The sequence below is a fragment of the Biomphalaria glabrata genome, chromosome 1 (assembly GCF_947242115.1).
Source record: "Biomphalaria glabrata chromosome 1, xgBioGlab47.1, whole genome shotgun sequence".
In the NCBI taxonomy this organism is placed as follows: Eukaryota; Metazoa; Mollusca; class Gastropoda; family Planorbidae; genus Biomphalaria; species Biomphalaria glabrata.
Window position 1 is genome coordinate 45,737,281 of NC_074711.1, and position 24,843 is coordinate 45,762,123.

At 33.2% G+C, this 24,843-nt stretch overlaps 1 protein-coding gene and 1 long non-coding RNA gene across 28 annotated transcripts in view; one reads left to right on the forward strand and one right to left on the reverse strand.

The window, feature by feature from the left end:
• The window catches only part of LOC106064207 (uncharacterized), a 68,686-nt gene that overhangs the window by 35,942 nt on the left and 7,901 nt on the right, over positions 1-24,843 (reverse strand). For all 27 annotated transcript variants that reach the window (XM_056039438.1, XM_056039379.1, XM_056039397.1 and 24 more), the window contains exons 2-3: positions 18,458-19,258; positions 4,845-5,033 (exon numbers count right to left, since the gene is read on the reverse strand). In XM_056039438.1, coding sequence (XP_055895413.1) covers positions 4,845-5,033; positions 18,458-19,238 — 970 coding nt within the window. In that variant the 5' untranslated portion in view covers positions 19,239-19,258. The remainder of the gene's footprint in view (positions 1-4,844; positions 5,034-18,457; positions 19,259-24,843) is intronic.
• LOC129927911 (uncharacterized) lies at positions 21,754-23,839 on the forward strand. The gene is made up of 2 exons (XR_008779569.1): positions 21,754-22,283; positions 23,334-23,839. It is a non-coding gene; the product is annotated as an uncharacterized LOC129927911 (long non-coding RNA).

The following is a 24,843-nucleotide window of genomic DNA, read 5'->3' on the forward strand; positions in this document are numbered from 1 at the left end:
TAGATCATCAGGCCTAGATCAACTACTCAAGCCTAGATTCTAGATTAAGAAATAAAATCTAGAAATAGATATCTAGATCTAGGACTAGTATTAAAAGAAAAAGTTCAATAGTTAATTGAATACAGTCTAATTATGATTACAGATTTGTTTTTATTTTTTTTAGTTTTGTTTACATTTTAGACCAAAAAAAAAAAAAACAGTAATTAGCAGATGTTCTATATATTTAAGGTTAAATCAAGCTTATTATTTCTGTCTTTGTTTGAATTGGATTATCATTAAGTAAATTTTAGGGTTTTAAAAGTCGATAAAGTCTAGTAGAACAATTTTTGTTTATATTATTATCTTTTTTTAATTGTCAGAGATCTCGATATAAGTAGTTTTTTAATTAAAGTTTTGAAATACAATTTGAATTAAGCTTATCTAGTATACTTAGAATACTTTTATGTATCTAAGTTGATAAATATCTAATTATTTTATCATTGTGGTGCTTCACTGACAGTGAACAAGTCTTCATATCTAGGTCAAGTGTAGATTGAAATCTACTCTATATTTAAATTTAGTTCTAGTTCTAAATGTTGTTCTTGGTGCACTGAAAGTCAGAAAGAAAGTTGCATATCCAGAATTGCAGAAATTGTGTCATGTAGCCAGCACAATGACCAACCGCCTTTACTTTCCCCAACTAAAGTCAGGTACACATTAGAGTTGGGTGGACTCAGAGGCGCCCTAAAAATCCAGAAATTCAAAATCAGTCTTCACTGAGATTTGAACCCAGAACCCAAGGTTCAGACGCCACTCGGCCATCTGGAGTATTTTTTGTACTCTAAAACGGTAAAGATCTAATTGTTTTATCATTGTTTGTGGTGCTTCATAATGACATAAGTTAGTAATTAGATCTACCTAGATCTAGAATTACTAGACTAATCACTGTTTTATAGAGTTCTGGTCTAAAAAGATGTACCAGAAAACAGAAGTATATCTAGATCTATAAATAGAGTCATCATCATCCGACTCATAGCATTACACTTCTAGATTGACTAGATCTTGATTAAATCAATCTCTTAATTGACTATTTAATTATCTCTACATCTAGAAAATTTAGATGACATTTGACTTTGATATATCTACCATCTAGGGTCTAGATCTCAGGGTTACCAACCCAGAGTCCTCACTACTTCACTACAAAAGCACATAGTCTACTACATAGACTCTAGATCTAGAATGTAGAAAAATCTTGCTAGATTGTAGATCTAGATCTACATTCCTATAAGTGTATTATAATTCTTATACTAAGTATAAGGTGTATTAAATCAATTGAGCTTTAAAATTTTGTTATTAAAATGAATGGAATCAGAGATTTTTAAATTATTTTTTTTTTAATAAGTCGTGTCATGTACTTGCTAAGTAAATGTGTAGTCGCTAACTGTATGGTACCACTCACAACAGACCTCTCATTGTCAAAATTTATTAGGTTAGATCTAATTGCAATCAACATATAGATCTGGAGTAATGTCTTCATCCCACCTTTCCTGTCTTTTTTCCGCCATAGGACGGTTTAGCGTGACCTACATGACCCAGTGATGGGAACAGACTTTGAAAAATTTTTAGGAAATTTTGCACATTTTTAACTGGCTTGTGGCTGCGACTTAAAAAAAGATGTTGCAGAATTGTTTAAAATTATGTAGAATCATTTTATTTAAGATTTTCTTTCAATAATGTTGTATTACATAATAATTACACTGCACAAGCTTTACTGCACACAAGCACAAAAAATGAATGCAAGGCACTAATATTTGTACATATAGATGAGAGGAGAAAGCTTTTTGTAGATATGCTTTATATCTGGGTCCAGGCAGTCTGAGCATTCTATAATAGATAACTGCTTTACTGGTATTGTAACAACTTCTCTCACAAACAACTATAAAGAGTTTGAAAATCAAAACATGCTTGAATTTTTGGAAACACTTCAAAAGTATGAGCTTTACTTCTTTCACTGATTATTCCGTTTTGTACAGGAGAAACTTTTTTATTTAAACTTTGTACATAAAGTCCACCAAAGAATGCAATGAAAAGCAATTCAGAGAAAGCTTCTGAATCTCTGCTGAGTTCTTAAGCAAGACATGGGAGAACAACCAGAGGAGGAGAATGTTAAGCAATACAACTGCATATTGAGGCTTTCTAATGAGACTTTTTCATGCTGATACAAGTTGTTTACAAGAAGAGGATCTTTACTACACTGGGCTTTTAAAGCATTAGTAATGATTAGTTATAGAAAAAATTTTTAGTATTAGTTTCTCACTATAGATCTAGATCTACTTAAATCTAATAACTTCGATCTAGATCTATATAATATATTACTAGATCTATTATAATTTATAGTCCATCAGACTTGTACTACTCAATAACTATAATCATGTAAAGTAGGGCTACATCTGTATATATAGATAACCGGTGGACCCACTAGATCTAGATCTTATAATAGATCTAGATGTCTAAATCTAATCTCATTTGAACTCATGGAAGTCAGCAGGCAGGGTTCAAATTAGAAAAATCTAGGGGCCATCGTAACAACAGAGTAAAAATTCAAAGCCCGAAAAAGCACCACTCTCTCAACTCCGATACTTTTCAAAAGCTGGTAAGCACCCATTGAAATTGAAGTCTAGACAATCTAGATCAAAAGTATTCAAATTTAAGAAACTAGATATCTAGAATACATCTATCTAGACTGATTCCGACCACTCTAGTCACTCAATAACTATATCTAGGTCTAGACTTAGGTCTAGTCTATAACTTTCAGACAATAAGATAACACAAGATTTTTCTAAAATTATAACTTTAACTGTGTCAAAAGACCGGATGTGCACATGTTCAATGTAAATCAAAATCTTAATTCGAATTCTTCCGAAAATAGAAAAAATAATAAAAATCTGTTGTTTTTTTTTTTAATTCGGATTTTTTGTTTTTAAATGTCAGGGAAATTTCAGATTTTTTGGTTAGAAAATTGGATCAGATGAAATTTTCTGAAAATTCCCATCACTGCTGACCTCTTGTAACTCATTATAAGCGAGCTTAGAGAAGAGGGGAAAAAAGGATACGAAATGCATGTTGTGATGAGTTTATTTTGTATATTTGAATACTGGTAGTCAATTTTGAGAGATTTTGTGTTACGGCAGGCTCCTCATTGATATTGTAACAATTCTTTATATTTTGTAGCTTCCCTTCTGGAATGCTGGCCGATTCGGTGAGATGGGGAGTGATTGCATCTAAGAAATTTTTTGTTTCAGTTGTGACTCTCAAGCCATCTAAATAAAATTACTTAAATCTGGGGGGTTATTTTTTCTAGGAACAAATTTGTTGTATTTGCAATGTAGATAGAGCCTATAAATTCTTATTAGAATATTTATCAAGTAAAATCATTATTAAAAAGTTCTTAAAAATAAGGCATTTTACATATCTGCCAAACCAATTCTTTTAAGTATATCTAAACGGTCCTATATCCTAAGAGCATTTAACCATCATTCTGTTCATGTCTTATCCTGACCAAAAACATGCTTCTACAAGAGGTCTTGCTTAAAATGAAGATAAATCCGCCTAATAAATACATATGATACTCTGATTGTCAATCATACTTTAGTATGTGCCCATGCACTCATGTTACTTTAGATTCTTAATTTGACGCTCCTTTTTAATAAGATTAATAATGAGCTTAGATATAAAGAAAATGTGTTTCGAAGTTAGGAATTAAAAATTACAATTCTGACAAAAGGAAGAACAATTTGTTGCATCAAACATTAACATTTTATTCTTTGTTATATTTTAATAATGAAATAGATACCAAGAAAACCATTGTTTATTATATTATTAATGGACTGAATGAAGTCAGAATTTTTAAAATAGATTTTCCAAACCAGTGGCCAACAAAGGGTTTTCTTAAATTAGACTGGCTATCTATTTAATTTAAGTAGCATTCTATAAATGATAGGCTTTCACTTCTTACATTTGAAAATAATCTCAAATATTTTTTGGTATAACATCACAAGACACTTTTATCTGACTAACTCACCCATCGGAACAATGATTTAAACCATTAAAAACTTGGAATACAACTGTTTAACTTGATACAAAACAATATTATTAAGGATTTAAAGACAACAATTGAAAATTGTTAAAAGACTCGAGACTCTGTTCACTAATACAGTTGAAGGCCAAAACATATAATTTGACATACTCCATTTAGTTTCTTACATGCATCATGGCATGTTTCTAGACCATAACAACAAAACTGTCTGGTTATGAACCATTGCTGGAAGAATGCATAATGGCTAAAAGTATTCTATAATAATGCCACAATTCTTTAAAATAAAAGTAAAGTTCATCTTAATTTAATTTGACTTTCAGTGGTCTCATAGCTTGCGGGAAGGGAGACTGACAAGAAAAAAGGGCTAAAAGGAGTAAAGATGTCTTATAAGCATTTCCAAAAGCTAAACAATGACAAATTTTTGATCATAATGTATAAATAATAATAATAAATACTAGAAAAACTTTCAATTTTTATGGCTGGCCTTAAACATTGTGGGATTACAATGGATTACAATCCTTAAATTACTATTACTAAAGATTGCTTTTAAAGATTAGCACAATTTATCTTTTTATTCTGAATATGTGTAATAAATTAAGATCACATTTGGTGCCTAAATTTGGGATTTAACAATTTTTTTTTTCATATTTTAATGTTGTTTTTGTCTTATCAAATATGAGATTAACAATAAACACTTAAAAAACAAATGTATGAGCAGCTTGAAAAATGTCTGCTTGTTAAGCAGTAAGATAAAAAAAAAATTACCAACCTGATGGATCTCCTGAGTTTTCTGCTTCTAACTGGGATGATCCTGGATATAATGAAGATCTTTCTGAAGATGAATTAAAATTTGTTCTAACTGTTCCTCCAAAACCTGTCTGACCAGCAAAACTTGCTGGGAATGTCTGATTTGAATGATAATAAGCTGATGAATCTTCCCCATGAGTTCTATCTCGATCTGGAAAAGAAAATTAGCATCAATCAAAATTGTACGTTTATAGTTATATATTGAAGAAAAACTAAAGAAAAATGTAGATCATAGCTTAATATCATAGTAGGAAGAAAACATGTAATTAAAACACAAATTTAGACGGGAAAAAAATATGAGCTAGCCTATTGTTATGACATGATTAGGAATTAGTTATTTGTTTCGGGAATAAGGGGAAAGTTTTAATTAGCGACAAGTGACGTGACAGATCTTTAAAAAAAAAGAACGCTCTAAGCGACGCAAAAAGGAAGACGCTTCTTGTAGAGTAGTAGACTTGAGTACAATAGAATAGATACAGATTTACGGACATAGCTGACATCAGACGATTCCCTTCTTGAGTATTAAATATCGTTATAGAACAACATCAGCGTCGACTACATATTTGATTGTTTCGGCCTTTCACCGGTGTTACTGAATTAGTTGAGTTCAGCGTTACTTCCAGTCAGATCTACACTAGACATATTGTCAAGAATCAACACCGCGCAGAGGCCTTTAACACTATATAAAATCAAGGTTTTCACAGTACATGAAAAAAAAATGACCTTATGACAGACCTTTCTACCTAAAAAGGTCCAAATGTGTAACACTGATCGTCAAAATGTGAATTTTGGCACCAAAATGTGTAACACTTGCGTAATCGACTATTATGTCAAATGTAATACCAGACGGGTATTTTTTAGGCTTATAGATAGATCGATAGATAATTTCAATCAAATCTGTGTTAAGCCGTCGTGAGTAAATCAGTGATGGTACATCGAACTGGCTTGTCACAGCGACTTAAAAAAAAGATGTTGCTGAATTTTTTTTAATTTTCATTTTATTTAATATGGTTGTAACCCTATTTGCCACGCAATAGGGTTAACTGTGTGTGATCAGCTGACATATGTGACACAGGCCAGTAATACAGTTTATCGTGCTATAACGAAGGGCAAGGGACAGTACTGGCATGAACCTTGCACGTGAATAGGACCAGGATTATGGTCATCTGATCATCAGCCTGCGTGGACCAGAGACACAGTGTGTGTAAGGCAGTGCAGTTCAAGACAAAACAGAGAGTAGGCCGGGACTGTTAGTCTGCCATGAATTCGGTCCTGGTGGAGTCCTGAAGTGAATGTACGAGTCCAAGAAGAGATAGAGACAGTAGAGTTTATTAGTTTAGTACGGTGATGTACAGTATAGCATTTTTAGTGTTGGTGTATTGCCAATTGTTTCATTGGTTGTTTTAATTGACCATTATTAAAGCACCAGAATATTTGGAGCATTGTCGTCAAGTTCTTGATGTGTTGATGTGTTGTGTGTTTAGCAGTGTTTACAAAAGGCCTGATTAGGAGAGATAGCAACAATATTTTCTTTAAATAATGTTGTATTACATAATAATTACACTGCATAAGCTTTACTGCACACATGCACAAAAAATGCATGCAAGGCAATATTGCTTGTACATATAGATGTGAGGAGAAAGCTCTTTGCAGATGCTTTATATCTGGGTCCAGGCAGTCATAGCATTCTATAAAAGATAACTGCTTTACTGGCATTGTAACTACAAAGGATTAATGTGTTTGAAAATCAAAACATACTTGAGTTTTGGAAACACTTCAAAAGCTACATTTCTGTTTGCTTCACTGATTATTGAATTTTATACAGGAGAAACTGTTTATTAAACAGATTAGTATTGATTAGCTATTAGATATAGAAAAAACTTTAATATATATTTCTCACTATAGATCTATCTATAATCTAGATCTACTTAAATCTAATAACTTGGATCTAGAACTCTACTACAATTACTATTCTGTGGCATTTTACGTCTCGAGAGACGATCTTTTCCCTTTGCAACTTCTTGTGTGACTAAAGAGGCCAATCCTTGATACACAGCTGCGATCGCAGGTTGGGCATATGCAATCACCAGGTGCCGTTGCATTTTCACCCTTATTTCTGCTTCTGTTGTGTATGACATCTGCAATCCGTGACCCTTCCTTTATGCTCTCTCTCCATGTGGATCTATCCAGTGCCACCTCTTTTCCCTTTGCAACTTCTTGTGTGACTAAAGAGGCCAATCCTTGATACACAGCTGCGATCGCAGGTTGGGCATATGCAATCACCAGGTGCCGTTGCATTTTCACCCTTATTTCTGCTTCTGTTGTGTATGACATCTGCAATCCGTGACCCTTCCTTTATGCTCTCTCTCCATGTGGATCTATCCAGTGCCACCTCTTCCCAGCTGCTAGTGTCAATTTTGAAGAGCTCCATGTCGCGTTACATACATCTGTATAACGTGAAAGTGCCTTCTATTATATCGCAATACAGAATGTCCTGTGGAAGTCGACCTACTGGCATTCTACAAAGGTGGCCAAGCCAGCCAAGGCGTCTGCTGCTGATAACAGAGCGGATGTCCTGGCACCCTGCCCTTCGTAGCACTTCCTCATTGGTTATCTTATCTTGCCACCTTATTTTAAAGATACACCTTAGGCATCGGAGGTGGAAGACATTCAGCTTTTTTTCCTGCCATGAGTACAGACCTGCCTACCAAAAAAAGTCCAAATGCGTAACTCTGATGGTCAAAATGCGTATTTTGGCACCAGAATGCGTAACACTTACGCGATCCACTATTTTGTCATATATATATATATATATATATATATATATATATATATATATAAATATATATATATATATTAGATCTAGATGTCATGATTAGATCTATAATCTAAATCTAGATCAATACGACAATAGAGATGATATCTAGACTAGATCTGGATCTATGTCTATATAATGAATATAATCTACTCTAGATCTGGGCTCCAGAGTGTTACCGATGCCGTGGATCCGCTACAAACGTAGGTCTACTCCAAACTTTCGTAGGCCTACCTTCATTCTTGATCTATCCTATACTAAGACTAAGAATCTAGTCTAGATCTAGACTAGATGGTAGTATAGTTATCGATCTAGATCTAGTAAATCTAAATCATACTACAACTAAATTGGATCTAGATTGTAGAGTAATGTAGAGAATCATGACATAACGTAAGCACATGACTAGCTAGACTCTAGCTAGATCTATTCCTGTAGGCCTATAACATGTTAATAATGTTATCTAGATTCTAGATCTAGACTAGATATCTACAATGTCACTCAATGTGTTTTGAATCGATAGCACTTCGATATTTTTTTTTTCTATACAAATGAATACGGGAATCAGGGATTCAACATAATTAATTTCTACTAATGAACTTACAAAAAAAAAAAAAAAAAAGTCACGTTGGTGTATCAGATAACTGACGATATCAACCCGCCACTCCCTCACTCTCGCGTTCTTCATTTCTAGACTAAACCTAATTGCTTTTAAGAACCAATCAACGTATAGATCTGGACACAATGTGTTCCCCCACCTTTTTCTGTTCCCCCCCCCCCCAACATGACGGCTTAGCGTGACCTCCGTGACCGCTCGTAAGCTAGTCAAGAGAGGAAAAAAAAAGGATACGAAATGCGTAACGTGACGGGTTCAATGCGTATTAGCGTACTGACGGTCACTTTTGGGAGATTTTGCGTAACGAATACGCATTTTGCGTAACGGTAGGCAGGTCTGTGAGTAGGTTGACCATGTTTCACTTCCGTACAGCAAGGTGCTATCTATCAGACTTATACTCAGTAACTCAATATAGTCATGTCAAGTAGGCCTACAACTATATAGATGGCCAGTAGGCCTACTTGATCTAGATCTTATATTAGATCTAGATGTCTAAATCTAATTTTATTTGAACTCATAGAAGTTGACAGGCAGGGTTTAAATTAGAAAATTCTAGGGGCTATTGTAACATTAACAACAGTGACAACAAAGTAAAAATTCAAAGCGCATAGAGGCTGGGCATAATGATACTCTCAACTCAGATACTTTTCAAAAGCTGGCAAGCAGCTATAGAAGTCTAGACGCTCTAGATCTAGAATAGATAATCTAGACCAAAAGTATTCAAATTAAAGAAACTAGAATATACTGATAGACTGATTCAAACCACTCTAGTCACAGATCTAGGTCTAGACTTATAAGACAATACGATAATTAAGACTAATACAATACGATAACACAAGATTTTTAAAAAATAGAACTTTAATTGTGTCAATAAACCCGATTTGTGCATGTTCAAAACAAATCAAATCCTATTTTGCATTCTTCCGAAAATGGAAAAATAATAAAAATCCTTTTTTTTTTTGTTTTTTTTTTCATTCCAAAAAAAAAAATGCAAAAAAAAATTGAAAAATATTCGGATTTTTTGTTTTTAAGATGTCAGGGAAAATTTCGGATTTTTTAGTTAAAATTTTTAAATTCCCATCACTTGTAAATTTAAAATCTAAATATAGATCTAGAAGTTGCAGAGCTCTAGTATATCTACCTAACATAACATTCACTCATGGATGCAAGCAACAGAGACCTGTTTTGCCTGCATGGGGGTTCGGTAACCCTAAAAACCTGCAAGCATGATGCCTCTTATATCTTCATGACATAAATAAAACTATAAATTCTATGCTTTTACTTAAATTACTATCATTAAATTACTATCATCTACATACAAGCATGTTTGAAGATTTCTTTTTTTTAAATATGCACATTTATAGGCCTACAACTACGGTACTATATTAGTATAAATAGCACCTATGTTAAAAGTTAGCTCTATTTCAAATAAAAGACCTAATAGATCTATAAATGTTTATTGGCTGACAGAGTAGTCTTATCAAATCTAGCACTTGTTAACTGGATTTCAAACTAAGTAGTAGTAGTTTAGACCGATTTACTAGATTATCTAGAACTAGATCTATCTAGGCAAGAGTTCATTCATATTCTATGTCACGTAGGCCTGTTATTTTTATGATAATATTAAAAGAGTAGATTCATCAATTTACACTAGGTCTAATAAAGAAACTATTAAGTATTAGAGATCCAGACATACTCACAATAGTCATGACTTTCAACTCTACTAGGAACAGTGTCCCTAGAGCTACTAGATTCTATAAAAGTTGATTAGATTTGATCTAGATATAGGCTCTAGCCAGTCTAGCTCCATGATTCCATATATTATTATTATACGATGCTCTAGATTTAAATTTAGTTCTAGATCTTGAAGTTAGATCTAGATTCTTGTCTAGTAATAATGCTAGATCAGGGGTGGGCAAATTACGGGACGCGGGCCACATGCGGCACGCCAAAGTGTTTTATGCGGCCCGTGGACACCAACAGAATTCAGCTGTGCCCACAGATAAAACATATAAAATAAGGGGAAAAAAATAAATAATTTTAATTATCTTCTTATCCCTTATGATGAAGAAGCTAAAGAAACATTGCCACTACATGTCATTCTAAAAAGTTTAAAGGGAAACTACGCTAGTTTTTCAAATTTTAGTTATTGACATATTTAAATTCTGCGTAAAAAGTTGTAATAGTAAACATTATATCATTTTTTATTTAAATGCTCGGAAAATTTTATATTTAATAATTTAGACAGAAAATTCTTCACACCCCCAAAAAAACAGGGTTCTGCGAGATGTTTTTAGTTTTTAAAAATGTGACGTCACAAGGGTGCTGGCTAAATTTAGATCTAGCCCTATATAACCAATAAACTCTCTAGTCTAGATCTAGACCTATCGGATCGCATTTATTGTTTCGCTTCACAGCTAGATGTCTCCACGTTGATTTATAATCAGTCTTTGTTTATAAATAATATTCTAGATCTAAACCTCTATTTCTACTTGAAGAAAATGAAATACTGTTCTTCAGCTTGTTGCAGTAGTTCCAATCACAAAGATAAAATCAGCAAGTATGCTGATACAGAAGTTAGTGTCTCTTTTCATTTGTTTCCAAGAGATGAAGTTTTAAAGGGAAAATGGGAAAAATTTATTCGCCTGAAGAGCAAATATTTTTACAAAGGCATTAGCTAATTCCTGTTTATGCTCAAACCATTTTGAGAGAAGCTGTTTCAGCAACTTCATTGCTGTGGAAATGGGATTTGAAAAAAATTGAAGTTAATACCAGGTGCAGTACCAACAATACATTGGATTTCCAGGCCAAAGAATTCAATTAATGATACTACTGAGACATTTTAAACAACTGAAGTTCATAAATATAAATGAATCAGATTTGTGAGCTAGAAATTTACTACGAATACTAGATCTACTATTAAATTTCTTATTTAATAAGTAGATCTATCGTCTACAAAACTCAATTCCAACTTTTTAACTTTTGACCTTGGGGGTGTGTCTCGCCGGCTGAGCCAGCGTCAAGCTCTCATCACTTTTTCCATGTCAACCAATGTTAGGTCAAAACGGCACAAAAAAATCATAATTTTCTTACTGTCAAACATACAGTCATAATTTATACACCATTAGAAATTTCTTTTAAAGTATTTTAATGATGTACTAACGAAAAATATTTTTATCAAAGATTTTTTTTTTTTCGCCTCCCTATCTATAGGATTTGAGTGCACACTCGTGACGTCACACAGAAATTCATTGAAAATCTGACTGTTTTGGATGCGCAGAAAAATTATGTCACAAAAACATCAATTACTAAGTTATTCTTGCAAATAAAAAAAAAGAATAATATATTCATTATCTATAAATCAAAACACATATTATATCAAAAATTGTCAAAACCATCGGAGTTTCCCTTTAATGATTTTCCAAGTTTTTAAGGTAGAATTTTAGATTTTCAAGGTATGCATTGCACCATAGCAAGCAATATATATGTATGCATATTTACATACAGATGACATAAATATGTAAAAAGAACAAAATTCATATGTATTTAGTACTGAAAAAAAGTATTTATATATATATGTATGTATGTGTGTGTCTGTCCCCTTAGTTTGTGTCATAGATTTTAAATATCTTGCCAACATCCCACTCAGAACAGAAACAACGTCATCAGCTGGTAAGTGCACAGAAAATGTAATGAAAGTTATCTTTTAATCAAGTAACAACTTGACTGTCATCCCAAAACCTCAAACAACCATTTTTTTTTTTCAAAGATTTATTAAAGAACATTACAAATGGTTACTATTCCTTTTTTAAAAATAAACATTCTTAGAGATGCCTTCATAATGTGTATTCTTTGTGATGGAAATGTACATTCTTAGTTGCTATGTGTACCGTAGAGTCAAAGTGGGCATTTGGGGTAATGTTTTATTCTTGTATTAACTGACTTAAATCCTCATAAACAGAGCCTGTAATATAGAGGCCTATTTATTTGTTTAATTGACATTTGCTTACTAAATAATGGCTTTTGGAGGGGGGGGGGGGGGGGTATTAGACCTATTTGTTTTTTTTCTCCACTAGATGTAGTTTAACTGGCTTTTACGACCGAAATAACTTTTATGAACTTTTCACACCTGATAGTCAAAATGTGTGTTTTGGCACCAGAATGTGTAACACTTATTATGTTATTATGACTATTATGTCAAATATAATACTGGGTGTTTTTATATATATATATATAAATATATAGGCCTATGGATAGATAAATATACATATAAATTATAATTTAAAATATGTTATTGTTAAACTGTCACTATCTTATCTTATCTTATATAATACAGACGTTACTTCAAAAAAGAAGATGATTACGTCCTACGCGTCATGCATTTAGTCATGCAAATTAACCAATGACTTAAATTCTGCCAAGTCACTGGTTTTCCTGGCTAGCTCAGGCAACCCATTCCATGCTCTAATAGCACTAGGGAAGAAGGAGTATTTGTACAAATTTGTCCTAGCATATGGGACGAGGAATGTGCCTTTATCTTTGTGTCTTTCTGAGTATTTTATTAAATTTTGTTTTTGTATTTGAAGATTATGGTTCAGTGTTTTATGTATGATTGCTACTTTACTTTTGAGCCTTCTGTCCTGAAGGCTTTCTAAATTTAGTGATTTTACTAAAGGTGTTACTCTAGTCAAATGTGAATATTCGTTTGTTATGAATCTCACTGCTCTATTTTGTGTCTGTTCCAGTTTCTTAATGTTTTCTTGAGTTGAGGGGTCCCAAACGGAGGATGCATATTCTATTATTGGCCTAACCAAGGTTAAGTAACATTTTAGTTTTATGTTCTTATTTGATTTATAGAAATTTCTTTTAATAAATCCTAATGCTTTGTTTGATTTTTTTGTAGTTTCATCAATATGTGGATTCCATGATAGTTTTTCATTTATTATAACACCTAGGTATTTTGCGTTTTTAGTCTGTGATACTGGTTTGCCATGAATAAGATAAGTGGAATTAATTTGTTTTAGTTTTTTTGTTACTCTTAACAACTGACATTTTTCTGGGTGGAAAGACATGCTCCAATTTGATTCCCATTTCTGTAATTCATCTAATTCTCTTTGTAAAATATCTGTGTCTTGTGTTGTTTTTATTGTTCTATATATTATGCAATCGTCTGCAAATAATCTGACTTTTGTTCCTGAACTAATGCAATTTGGTAAATCATTTATGTAAATTAAAAATAGTAGTGGACCCAAGACTGTACCTTGAGGTACACCTGAGTTTACTGTTATCGGTGTTGATTTAGAGCCATTTATTATTACAGTTTGTTCTCTCCCTATCAGAAAGTCTTTAATCCACTGATGCAGTGGACCATTAATGCCGAAATATTTTAATTTTTTAAGCAAACTATGGTGGTGAACTTTGTCAAAAGCCTTAGAAAAATCTAGTAAGATAGCATCTATTTGTTCACTATTATCTAAACCTTTTGAAAAATCATCAATTAGTCCTATTAGTTGTGTTTCACATGATCTATATTTCCTAAAGCCATGTTGGTATGGTGTGAGGACATTATGTTTGTCTAAGTGGTTTATGATGTTGCTACATATTATGTGTTCTAGGATTTTACATGTGATGCTGGTAAGTGATACTGGTCTGTAGTTTCCTGGGTCTGATTTTTCTCCTTTTTTTAAATAGACATTAGCTTCTTTCCAGTCCCTTGGTACTCTGCCCTGGTTAAGTGAAGCCTGAAAGAGTATTTTGAACACTGGGGCTAGCTCATTACTTAGTTCTTTGAGTAATCTAGCTGGAATACCATCAGGTCCAGAAGCTTTATTTGGTTTGGTGTTGGCTAATAGTTTTTGAATTCCATTTTCTTGTACTACTATATCTTCTATGTTGTCTACTTGGTTCAAATTCAGTAATATGTCTTTGTCTCCTGGGGCTGAGAATGCTGATGCAAAGTATTTGTTTAGAATGTTTGCTTTAGTTTCATTATCATTATGTATTATGTTATGTTCATCTTTTAATGGCGCTACGCCTGTTGTTTCCATTTTCTTAGACTTAATGTAAGACCATAGGTTTTTGTTGTTATCTTTAGATATTACATTGTTTATGTATTCACTCTGCAGCTGTCTGCTTACTTTTTGGGTTAAGTGTTAAATTTTTATATACTTTTTGTAAACTCTTTCTGCATTAGTTTCTTTAAATTTTCTATAGAGGTTTTCCTTCTGTTTACAAAGCTTCTTTAGTCTATTATTAAACCAGCATTTATTTATTTTGTTTGATGTGTATTTAGTTGGTATATGATTTTCTATAATGCTTTTAAGATGGTTTTTAATGAAATTCCAGAGGTCATCGACTGGTTGGTTAATGTCTTTTTCTAATAAGAATGTTTGTTGAAAGTTTAGTGCAGCTTGGTGTAGTTGTGTCAGGTTACATTTATTCCAGAGTAAGATTTTTCTTTTGGGTTTCTTTTGGGTTTATTCTTTTAGATCTATTAAATTTAGAATCTAAAATTTCTAAATATAAATCTAGAATCTAGATCTATAAGTCACAGAGCTCTATTAGAGATTAGATCTACCTACTAACTAATACTACATTAATTTATATTAATTTCTAATAGACAGTAGGGAATCTAGTTGTTGACCTCGTTCAGTTGTAGAACGACTATTAGATGGTTCATCTTGCACACTTCCTCATCTGGCTGAGGAGCCCTATTTATGAGAGACACTCCCATCCACAAATATCGCAGGTTAAGTTGGCTTTTGCTTCGGTGGTAGAGGAGCTGGACATTTTTCGTATTGTACGTTTTTCTTCCTGAGCTGAGAGCCATGTTCTTTCACTGTCCTTATCTTTCTTGGTCACTGTCTCTCGCCATCTGTTGCAGTCTAGAGCTATGTCTTCCCAATGGTCAGTATTGATGTTCACTGATTTGAGGTCCCGTCTTATTACATCTATGTAACGGAGGTAGGGGCAACCAGTTTTTCTTGAGCCAGTCGCGAGTTGTCTGTAGAGGATGACTTTCGGGATGCGATTGTCCTCCATCCGGTGAACATGTCCAAGACGGCACAAGCGGAGTTGTTTGAGGGCTGTAAAGATACTGGAAATACCTGTTTGAGCAAGGATCTCAGTATTGCACACTTTTTCTTTCCATGTGATTTTCAAGATCCTTCAGAGACATCGCAAATGGAATGAGTTTAGTTTTCTCTCTTGCTTTGCGTTGGTGGTCCATGATTCACTGCCATACAGTAGTGTACTCATAAAGCATGCCTTGTAGACTTCTATTTTGGTCACTGTAGTGAGCTTCTGGTTTTCCCAAACTCTTGGCCTGTGTCTAGCGAAGGTCGAGGCAGCCTTCCCTATGCGTTTTTTTTATCTCCGCTTCTAGAAACAGGTCATCTTGAATTGTGGATCCCAGATAGCAGAATTCATTTACGGTGTCCAGCTGTAGCAGGTGGTCCCATAACGTTTGTTTTCTTTGTGCTAATAGTTAAGCCATTTTCTTTACAGGACTGAGAGAAGCGGGACATTCGCGTCATCCGCGAATAACATCTCTTACGAGGGTGGTTCTGATTTTAGTTTTGGCCATCAGTCTGGCAATATTTAGGAGTTTGCCATCAAATCTGGAATGGAGATAGAAGCCTTCAGTGGATTTGTCAAACTCGTGGATTAGCAGTGGAAATAGTATTCCAAAGAGGGTTGGCAGTAGGGAATCTAATAATAGTAGTAAAAGTAATAGAGATTGGGACCCGAATCAAGAGATTGTGATACCTGACCAGAAAAGATAAGTAGATCTAGAATCTAGATCTAGACCCAGTCATTGCACTTCTTTTTACATTGATTAGACCTAGACTATTTTAGACTAGTCTAGATAGATCTAAAACCTAAATCTAAAATAAGATCAATAAGAATTAAGTTCTGCAATGAGTATTACCGATCCTGTTACTCCGCTACAGATGTAGTCATAGGCCAAAAACTAGACTCTAGATCTAGACTATATTATAGAATGTAGATCTAGAGACTCTAGCTTAGACAGCAGTATAATAAGTAGATCTAGATCCATATAGATCTAAATCTAAATCTAGATCCATCTAGATCTAGAAGTCTGTAAGACTATATAGACCCCTAGCTAAAATACAGTGTTTTGAATCAATAGCACTTCGATATTTTTGATTAAAATTAATACGGGAATCAGGAATTCTTTTTTTGCATTTGACTTTTTTTAAGCTCCAAAATAATTAATTTCTAATAAAAATAAAAAGTCAGGTTGGTGTAGTATAGATAGCTAACTGAATGGTAGCAACCCGTCACTCCCACCACTCTCGCGTTCTTCATTTCTGGACTACATCTAACTGCTATTAAGAACCAATTAACATATAGATCTGGGCGAACTGTTCACACCACCTTTTCTATTGTTTTTTTCCCCCATAGAACAGCGACCGCTCGTAAGCTAGTTTAAATAGGGGGAAAAAAAGATACGAAATGCGTAACTCGTTAGGTTAAATTCCTATTTGCGTACTGGCTGTCATTTTTGGGAGATTTTGTGTAACAAATAGGCATTTTGCGTAAGAGTAGGCCCGTCTGCTAGACTATATCATGGTAGATAGGCATTGACGCACTGATCTATATATGGCAGAAAACAGATTTTCCATTGAAAATGCGTTTTTGAAGTTCAATATTCCATATCTCTGAATATAGGCCATCTGTGGCATATTTTTTAGATCTGATATGTAGATCTATGTTTGTGTAAGTTTCGTAAGCAACATTTTGTGGAAATTCGTTTTTGTAAAGATTTTGTGCCTTTGAGAAATTCAACAAGTAGGCTATTTGTGACAGACAGGTTTTACTTATGGTTTTAAGTGATCCCATTTTAAAAGGTAAGAAACATATTATTTTTATAGTTTCATGAAAAAATTGCCTACTTACCATTAAAAAATGATGGTTGTAAATGTTAAAGAAAAAAAAGTGAATGTTTGTTTGTCTTAGATTTTTGTAAAAATAGCCTCGATGCAAATATGCAAGTTGTCTGTCGCAAGGTTACGTTTGCCGATATTTATTTATTTACACTTAAATATTACCAATTTTATTTTAGAAATCATATTCTAGTATTATTTTCGTACTTTATAAAAATATAAAAAAATAAAAATGTTTTACCACGTTTTTTATAAACCTATCAGAAGAGGCGTCGCGAAATTGAACGGATTACGCCTTTTTTTAAATTTGTTTTTTTAATCATTCGCTCTGAATCCTCAAGAGAGAAGCAACGCTAAAATCGATCTCAGTCCGAACTATCCATAAGACAATATTTTTTATATTATCAACTATTCAGGTAATTATTGTACTTTAATACTAGCTTGTTGTAGACAACAGATTATTGAATGATGCAATAACGCACACATACTAAACACTAGTATTACACAGCCTGATACTGCATGGTGAACAATAGTGTTCTCTCTAGTAAATCAAGGCTATCGTTTATTTTTTGATAATTTTTTTACCAGTTTTGTACTTGTTATTGATCTTTTAAAAAAAGGTATTGTTGCTTGTGGAACAATAATAAGCAATAGGAAAGGGTTTCCAACAGAACTTAACAATGTGAAGCAGTGGGAAAAGGTTAGTAAGAGGGGGGATGAGATGGGTTAGACAAGAACAAGTTTTAGCTATACAGTGGAGGAGGGATAATAAAACAGTTTCAGTATTTTTAACTATGCATTTGGCAAATGAGTTCAATTATATCAATAGGAGAACAAAAACTAATGGTGTATTTGAACAATTAAAAGTTAAACAGCCTTAACTAGTGGTGGGTTATAATTCTTTTATAGGAGGGGTGGATACAAGTGAACAGCTAGTAAATAAATATAACATGCTGCACAAAACTAACAAGTACTGGAAAACCTTATTTTTTAATTTTTTTTAGATGTAATTTTGCTAGCATGCCAGCTATAGTTGGCACTCTTGCATCCATGTATAGAAAATTTAATGAAAAACGTTTTAAATTAAATATTAAAAATTCAATCAATGATAGCAACATCCCTAGTTCATAGCCTATATTATAATTATTTTGAATATATTACCCTATGAAAAATGAGGTGAGAGACTATCTTAAAATTAAAGTAATTATAACGTATAATGTATAAAAAATTCTACTTACTTTGATTGCTTGATTGTGAACAACTAGAAGGGGCGAATTCCTCTTTTATAAAAGTTACATCAGTATCTATTGAAGGTTTTATATCCCTTTCCTCAGATTCATCAACCATTGAATTATCATCTTCACCAGTTTGAAAAAAATTCTGTTGATAAGAGTCAGTGTACTGAGATCCATGAACAGCTTCTGTGCTTTGAGCTGATATAGGAGCAGTAATGCCATCTGTAGTTGGACTAGGCTGTGAAGAGATACTGTTTTCACTAGCTGGATTTGAAATCTGGGATGACACATTTTGATCTAATGATTCAGTCCTATTTTTTTTATGTTTTGGAGATAATCGTCCTAATTTAGAAGGAGAACTTCCATCTTTTGTGCGTTTTGATGAAGGAGAAAAAGCTCTCTTAAAATTTTGGGAATGAGGAGAATTTTGAGCACCGCGGGTAGGTAAAGTACCAAAATTTGTACTCTTTGGTTCTGGCAAACTAGTTTGGTTATCATTTGCATCTTCTGGTTTAGAGTCTTTTTCAATTATTTTTTTCCCCTGGGCTTTAGGTCTTTCTGCAGGCTGAGCATGAAAACTATTACTTATAAATGTGACACTGTTTTCATCTGTTTTACAAACTTTTTCGTTTAAGATGTAATCTATTGTTTTTCCAGTGTCAACGCTTAAATACAAGTGTCCTATAACTTGAACTCCACTGTCAAACTCTACATATCCATTGCAGAGGGACTGTAAAAACTTAGCTAAAGATGAAATAAACTTTGTAGAGGAATCATAATCCATTTTATTCAGACTTGTAGAGCCTAGAAAAGATTTACAATTTCAAAAGATATTAAAATTCTTAAATATAAAACAATTCTTAAAAAATACTAAGCATGTTATCGAAAAACTAAATTTAAAAGCAACAGAGAAACAAACTGCAACATAACATTTAGATACATGTGATACTTTTGGAGCCTAGCACTGGAGAAATAATCTTGTGTAAATAAGACCTAATATCAGGTGACCGAGCCTCGCTCGGATGAACAATTTGTGAAGGAAGGATATATACCCGAAGTCAATTTGGTAATATTGTTGTAATTACGAAAATGAACGATGGGGTAAAGACTCAATCCGAAGAGTAGCTTTTTCGTTATGTCAGTTCTCAATGTAATAGTACATGGCGATTTGAATAGAAAGTCCCCCCAACAGTAGGCCTATAGTAAACCACAGCTCACGTCTTAACGTTTTACATTGCTTCTTTCGCGTAAAACTATTGGGCTATTGTTGTAATTACGAAAATGAACGATCGGATAAAGACTACTAATCTGAAGAGTTGCTTTAGTGTTCTGTTAGTTCTAAATGTAATTGCACATGGCGATTAAATATAAAGTCTCTTAAGTCCTCCTATAGTCTAGACCAACCACATCTCACATCCGTCTTATAGTTTTACAATGCATCTTTTACGTAAAACTATTGTAGGCCTACTATTATTGACTTGGAAGAAAGTCTTTGCAGTGTTACTTCTCAGATGGTTACGTTCAGACATTTAATTATGGAATTAGTATACATTCATTTACGTCACTTTAGTACGAAAAGTGACGCAAATCTCTACGTTATAGGGTAAAATAGGCACTTTGTGACAAAGTAAAATGGCAAATTTTTTCTTAATAGACTTAAATCATTGCATTAGTTTTCTAAAGAAATGTTTCCGTGGGGCACCTCTGTTACGCCGAAAAATATGTTCGTCCCCCATATGGGATACGTGCCCTGCCCAGCCTGACTGTGGGACTATAAGAAGTTCGCAAGTAAGGCGCAGAGAAGCTGTGTTATGACCATTTCCTTTGTTTTGGTACAGGACAGTAGACACCGAAGCATGAACACATGGTAATAATTCACCAGCAAAATAATAATAATAATAAGACTTGTCTTCGAGTCCGAAAATTAATGAGGATTGCAGCTGTGACCTACATATTTTGCCACATACAGGGCAAGCATAACCATTGTCCGCGGTGATCGATTAAGATTTTTTTTAGCGTCTGCCCTCGGCAGCAGATTTTATTTTGGTCTCAAATGTGTATCCGCATCCTTTGTATAGATGGAATTCTTTAAGTCCGACAGTTACGCTGGACAGAGCAGTATCCTGTATGGGAGACGAATCTCAGACGAACGTATGCCAAAGGCAGTCTTTTTTGGTGAGCTAAAAAGTGGTCGACGTAACACCGTAACGCTTAAAAGACCAGTTTAGGCGTCAACTTGCCTTAGCTGACATAGAAGATAGCACAGAACGAGACAGCTGGAGGTCACCAGCAAAATAAACAACAATGTAAAAGGTATCTACACCACTCTACGCAATTAAAGAGTAAACAATTTATTAAGCACTTAAAACACAATAACTAATCATAAATCGGCACATTTAATTTCATTACTTTTCTTTCATAGTTCTATAATAAATTAATCTACAGTAAGATGGTGCGCAAATGTTTAATTAGGTCTAATGGTTCTTTAAAATTTGTTCTTGTTTGCAAAGAAATATTTTAGTGTACTGCGATAAGCCTAGTGACGTAAGCAGCGTTTTTCCCGTTTACGTCATGGAAAATTTTCATTCATAAAACATTCTAGCCAAAATTAATTTTTCGATAATGAGGCATTTTCAAACCGATATTACGGTCGACCTCGAGTTTTCCCGATGTGGCCAATGAGTTGAGAATTTTTTTCTCACTATTATGCACATACCGTGAACTTTTAAAGAAAATCGTTAGAGCCGTTTTCGAAATAAAATTTATATATATATATATATAAATATAAATATATATACATACATACATACATACAAGAATTGCTCGCTTAAGAGTATAGGATATGACTAGATCTAGGAGGCATGTTGGCTGAGCGGTAAAGCACTTAGCTTACGAACTGGAGGTCCCGGGTTCAAATCCTGTGATTTTTTAAGATCAGGATTTTAGGGCATCTCTTCTGAGTCCACCCAGCTCTAATGGGTACCAGACATTAGTTAAGGAAATGTTTGGGACAAAGAATTGAGAGAGAGAATACTGGTCCATGTGTGGCAAAAGGTCTGTCCTTGTACGGGGACAAGGTGACCTTACAACTCACTGCCTGCTTTATTTTCTGTGCTCTTACCACCCAAAACAGAAACAATGTCATCAGCTGTGGTATGCCCAGAGAAAGATCACTTACAATCAAGTAACAAATTCACTGTCATCCCAAAACCTCAAACATCCATTTTTTTTTAATTTACATTTTTATTCAAAGATTTATTAAGGGGGTCGACGGGTCATGAAATAGTCGATATGGGACAAAAATATTGATTTTTTAAAAACTGCATATTTTGATAGCAAAATATGTCTAGAATCACTTGGTATACTTCAAATTATTAAAATATTGCATTTTAATACTTAAAAACATGTTTTAATACCATGGGGGCATCTAAATTTGTTGAAAAAATCGAAAAATTCAACTAATTTCAACACACGGTAATGCATAAGTCTTAACTACGACAGTATCATACTTGGTATCAATTTAAAGAGGACGCTGTGTACTACGTCATTTTCTTGATTGTTTTCCAAGCTAAAACTAATTATAGAAACTAGAACACGAGAAATGACGTAGATCTAAAGGTTTTTGGTAACATTTGATTGGCTAAAAGGTAGTCAACTACATAGAGGTTTATTTCGATTGGTCTCAAGGCGGCCATCTTGGAAACCGGAGGGTAACTTTAGACCACAATGCACAGCATGTGTTTCAACATCCCTGTAAAGTTTATTACTCAATTCTTTGGACTAACACCTGCATTTTTTGTGTTTTAACAATTTTGGGCTACAAAACAAGGTAAGAATAAATTACAATAAACTTGTTTTTTTCTTTTTTTTACAAATCGGATTACTATAATTAGATTCAGAAAGAAAATAGATGTAGATATAGTCTAGATCTAGTAGAGGTAGAGACTTTTAATTTTCGCGATCATTACTATTGCATGCCTGGGATGGGTCACTAGACTGTCTAGACTTTTGACTTACGATAAATCCCTTTCTCAAATCTAGAAGACTAGATCTATTAACTATTAGAGTATTCGTAGATTAGAATACTAGATTGTCTAGATCCAGTTCTAAACAAATCCGCTTGCTAGATCTAGTCAATAAACTTACACTAGTCTGACTAGATTGACTAGATCTAGGTTCTACATGTAACACTAAAGTTGACTAAAGTAATAGTAGATTAGATTTAGATCTAATACGTTTGAAAAGTTATATCTAGATTCTAGAGTAGGCTTACTTGGTTGGAATTGGTTTTAGAATCTAGATACAAATCTAGACTATTTTGATTTATATCTTGATTTAGTAGTAAATTTAAATTTATAATATAATAATTATAACATATTATATATTATAAACTACTAGTGACTAGTAAATCTATCCATTAGATCTAGTATTAGTAGAAGCCTTTTACTATTAGTAAGTATTATAGCCATAACATTCCTTGACTGGTCATGTGGTATTGGCTCAGGACCCAGGCTGATCTCAGGTCTATCCCTATCATCTCAATTATCCCAGATTTGAACCCTTTGGGAGATTTGGGTTAGCTGCAAGTTATGATAGTATTCATTTCTGAAACTTACAAGTCAATATGCTAAATCTAGTTTACATCTAGATCAACTTCAGTTTATCAATCTAGGTACTCTCTAGAGTCTAGATCTTATCCACTCTTCTAGATTATAAAGAGAGAAGCTTACACATTGCATAGAATCTAGAACAAGAGAAGAGTCTAGGTTTGAATAACAACTTGAATTCTGATTTGAATCAAGATAATTCAACTTTAAAGAAACATTTAAATTAGTAATAATAGCTAAATACATTTTTATTTCTCTCTTTTTAATTTTAGAACCATGCCTCCAGTCACTGCCTTTATTATCAACACAATCAGCAGAAGTTCGTCTATCGAGAAAGTACTAGGTAGCAACTTCCAAACAAGCAAGATTGAAATATATATTTTCAGCCACCACCTCAGTAACAGATATAGTCATTTCTACACCATCTGAACCTACTATTCAGCATCTGAAAGTAAGCTTTCCTTGTCCAACGAGAGATAAAAAAAAAAAGGCAGGTTTGTGGATGGCCATGCCATCAATAACTTTATATCAATACCGGTATCTATCTATCTCTCTCTATATATATATAACTACAAATATATAACTTTATTCACTATTTTTCTTACATAACTTTATTGTTTATTAATGGTCAGTCCATCTGCTTTTTAAAGAAATACTTGTAAAAAATAATTTGTAATTTGTCTTCATTCAATACCTGTTTGCATCTTTTTCCTCGATAAAAAATTGTTTTACCACAGCAGAGGGGGTGGGGTGGGGGAGAATAGTCATTTTAAGTAAATAGGTATACTTTCTGTTTATATTCTTTCTTTTATATGTACTGTTGTCAATTCATTTTTTGTAAAAAAAATATATTAAAGTGCTGTTGATATTTAAAGACTTTTTTTTTCTCTAAAAAGTTGTCATGGCGAGGGGGGGGGGGGGGAGATAGTGAAAAGGCTGCCATTATAAATGAAAGTAATATAATTTCTGTTAATGTTAAATTTTATTTATGTCCTGATGTCTATTTGTTTAAAAAACAACATTTAATTGTTGTGATATCTAAATACTTTTTTCTTTGTTTTTTGAAAAAAAATGGTTTGGTCGTGGCAAGGGGGGGGGGGGGGGGGGGGGTAGAAAAGGTTGTCATTTTTTGTAAAAATGGTATATTTTCTGTCTATATTATCTTTAATTTATCTGTCCTATTGTCAATTTATTTAAAAAAATACATTTGATTGTTATTGAAGCTCAAATGTTTCATATTTCTTGAAAACAAACTTTAAATCCCATTTTTCTCAAAATAAATTTTTCATGACACACACAATCTTGTTTTTTATTTTTCTAGAAATCTAGTTGTCCAATTGTTTTGTTATTGCATATATGTGTTCAAATATATATATACTACATAGTAACAGAGCAAAATTTTAAAATTAAGTCAAGAAATGGAGATATTAGCAGATTATGAACAAATTTAACATCCGCGGAGAAAAAAAAAAGATAAGGTTTCAATATAATTTTTTTATTCCTAAACCTGACATTCTTTTCAAAAAAACTTCTGTTACTATGTTAAGCACATAATTAAGTATCAAAATGCAAAATCTGAACTCTCTAACTATTATAGTTTCAGAAAAAACTCATTTGTAAATTTAGCCCAATTTAACCCAAAAAAAACCCGGTGGGGAAAATGTAGCAAACAAAAATTATTTTTTTCTTCTAATTATGCCTATCTAGACTTATAGTAATACTTTAAGCACATTTTCATTGTAAAAATATGAGAAATAAAAAAAAAGTTCTTGAAGGTAGACT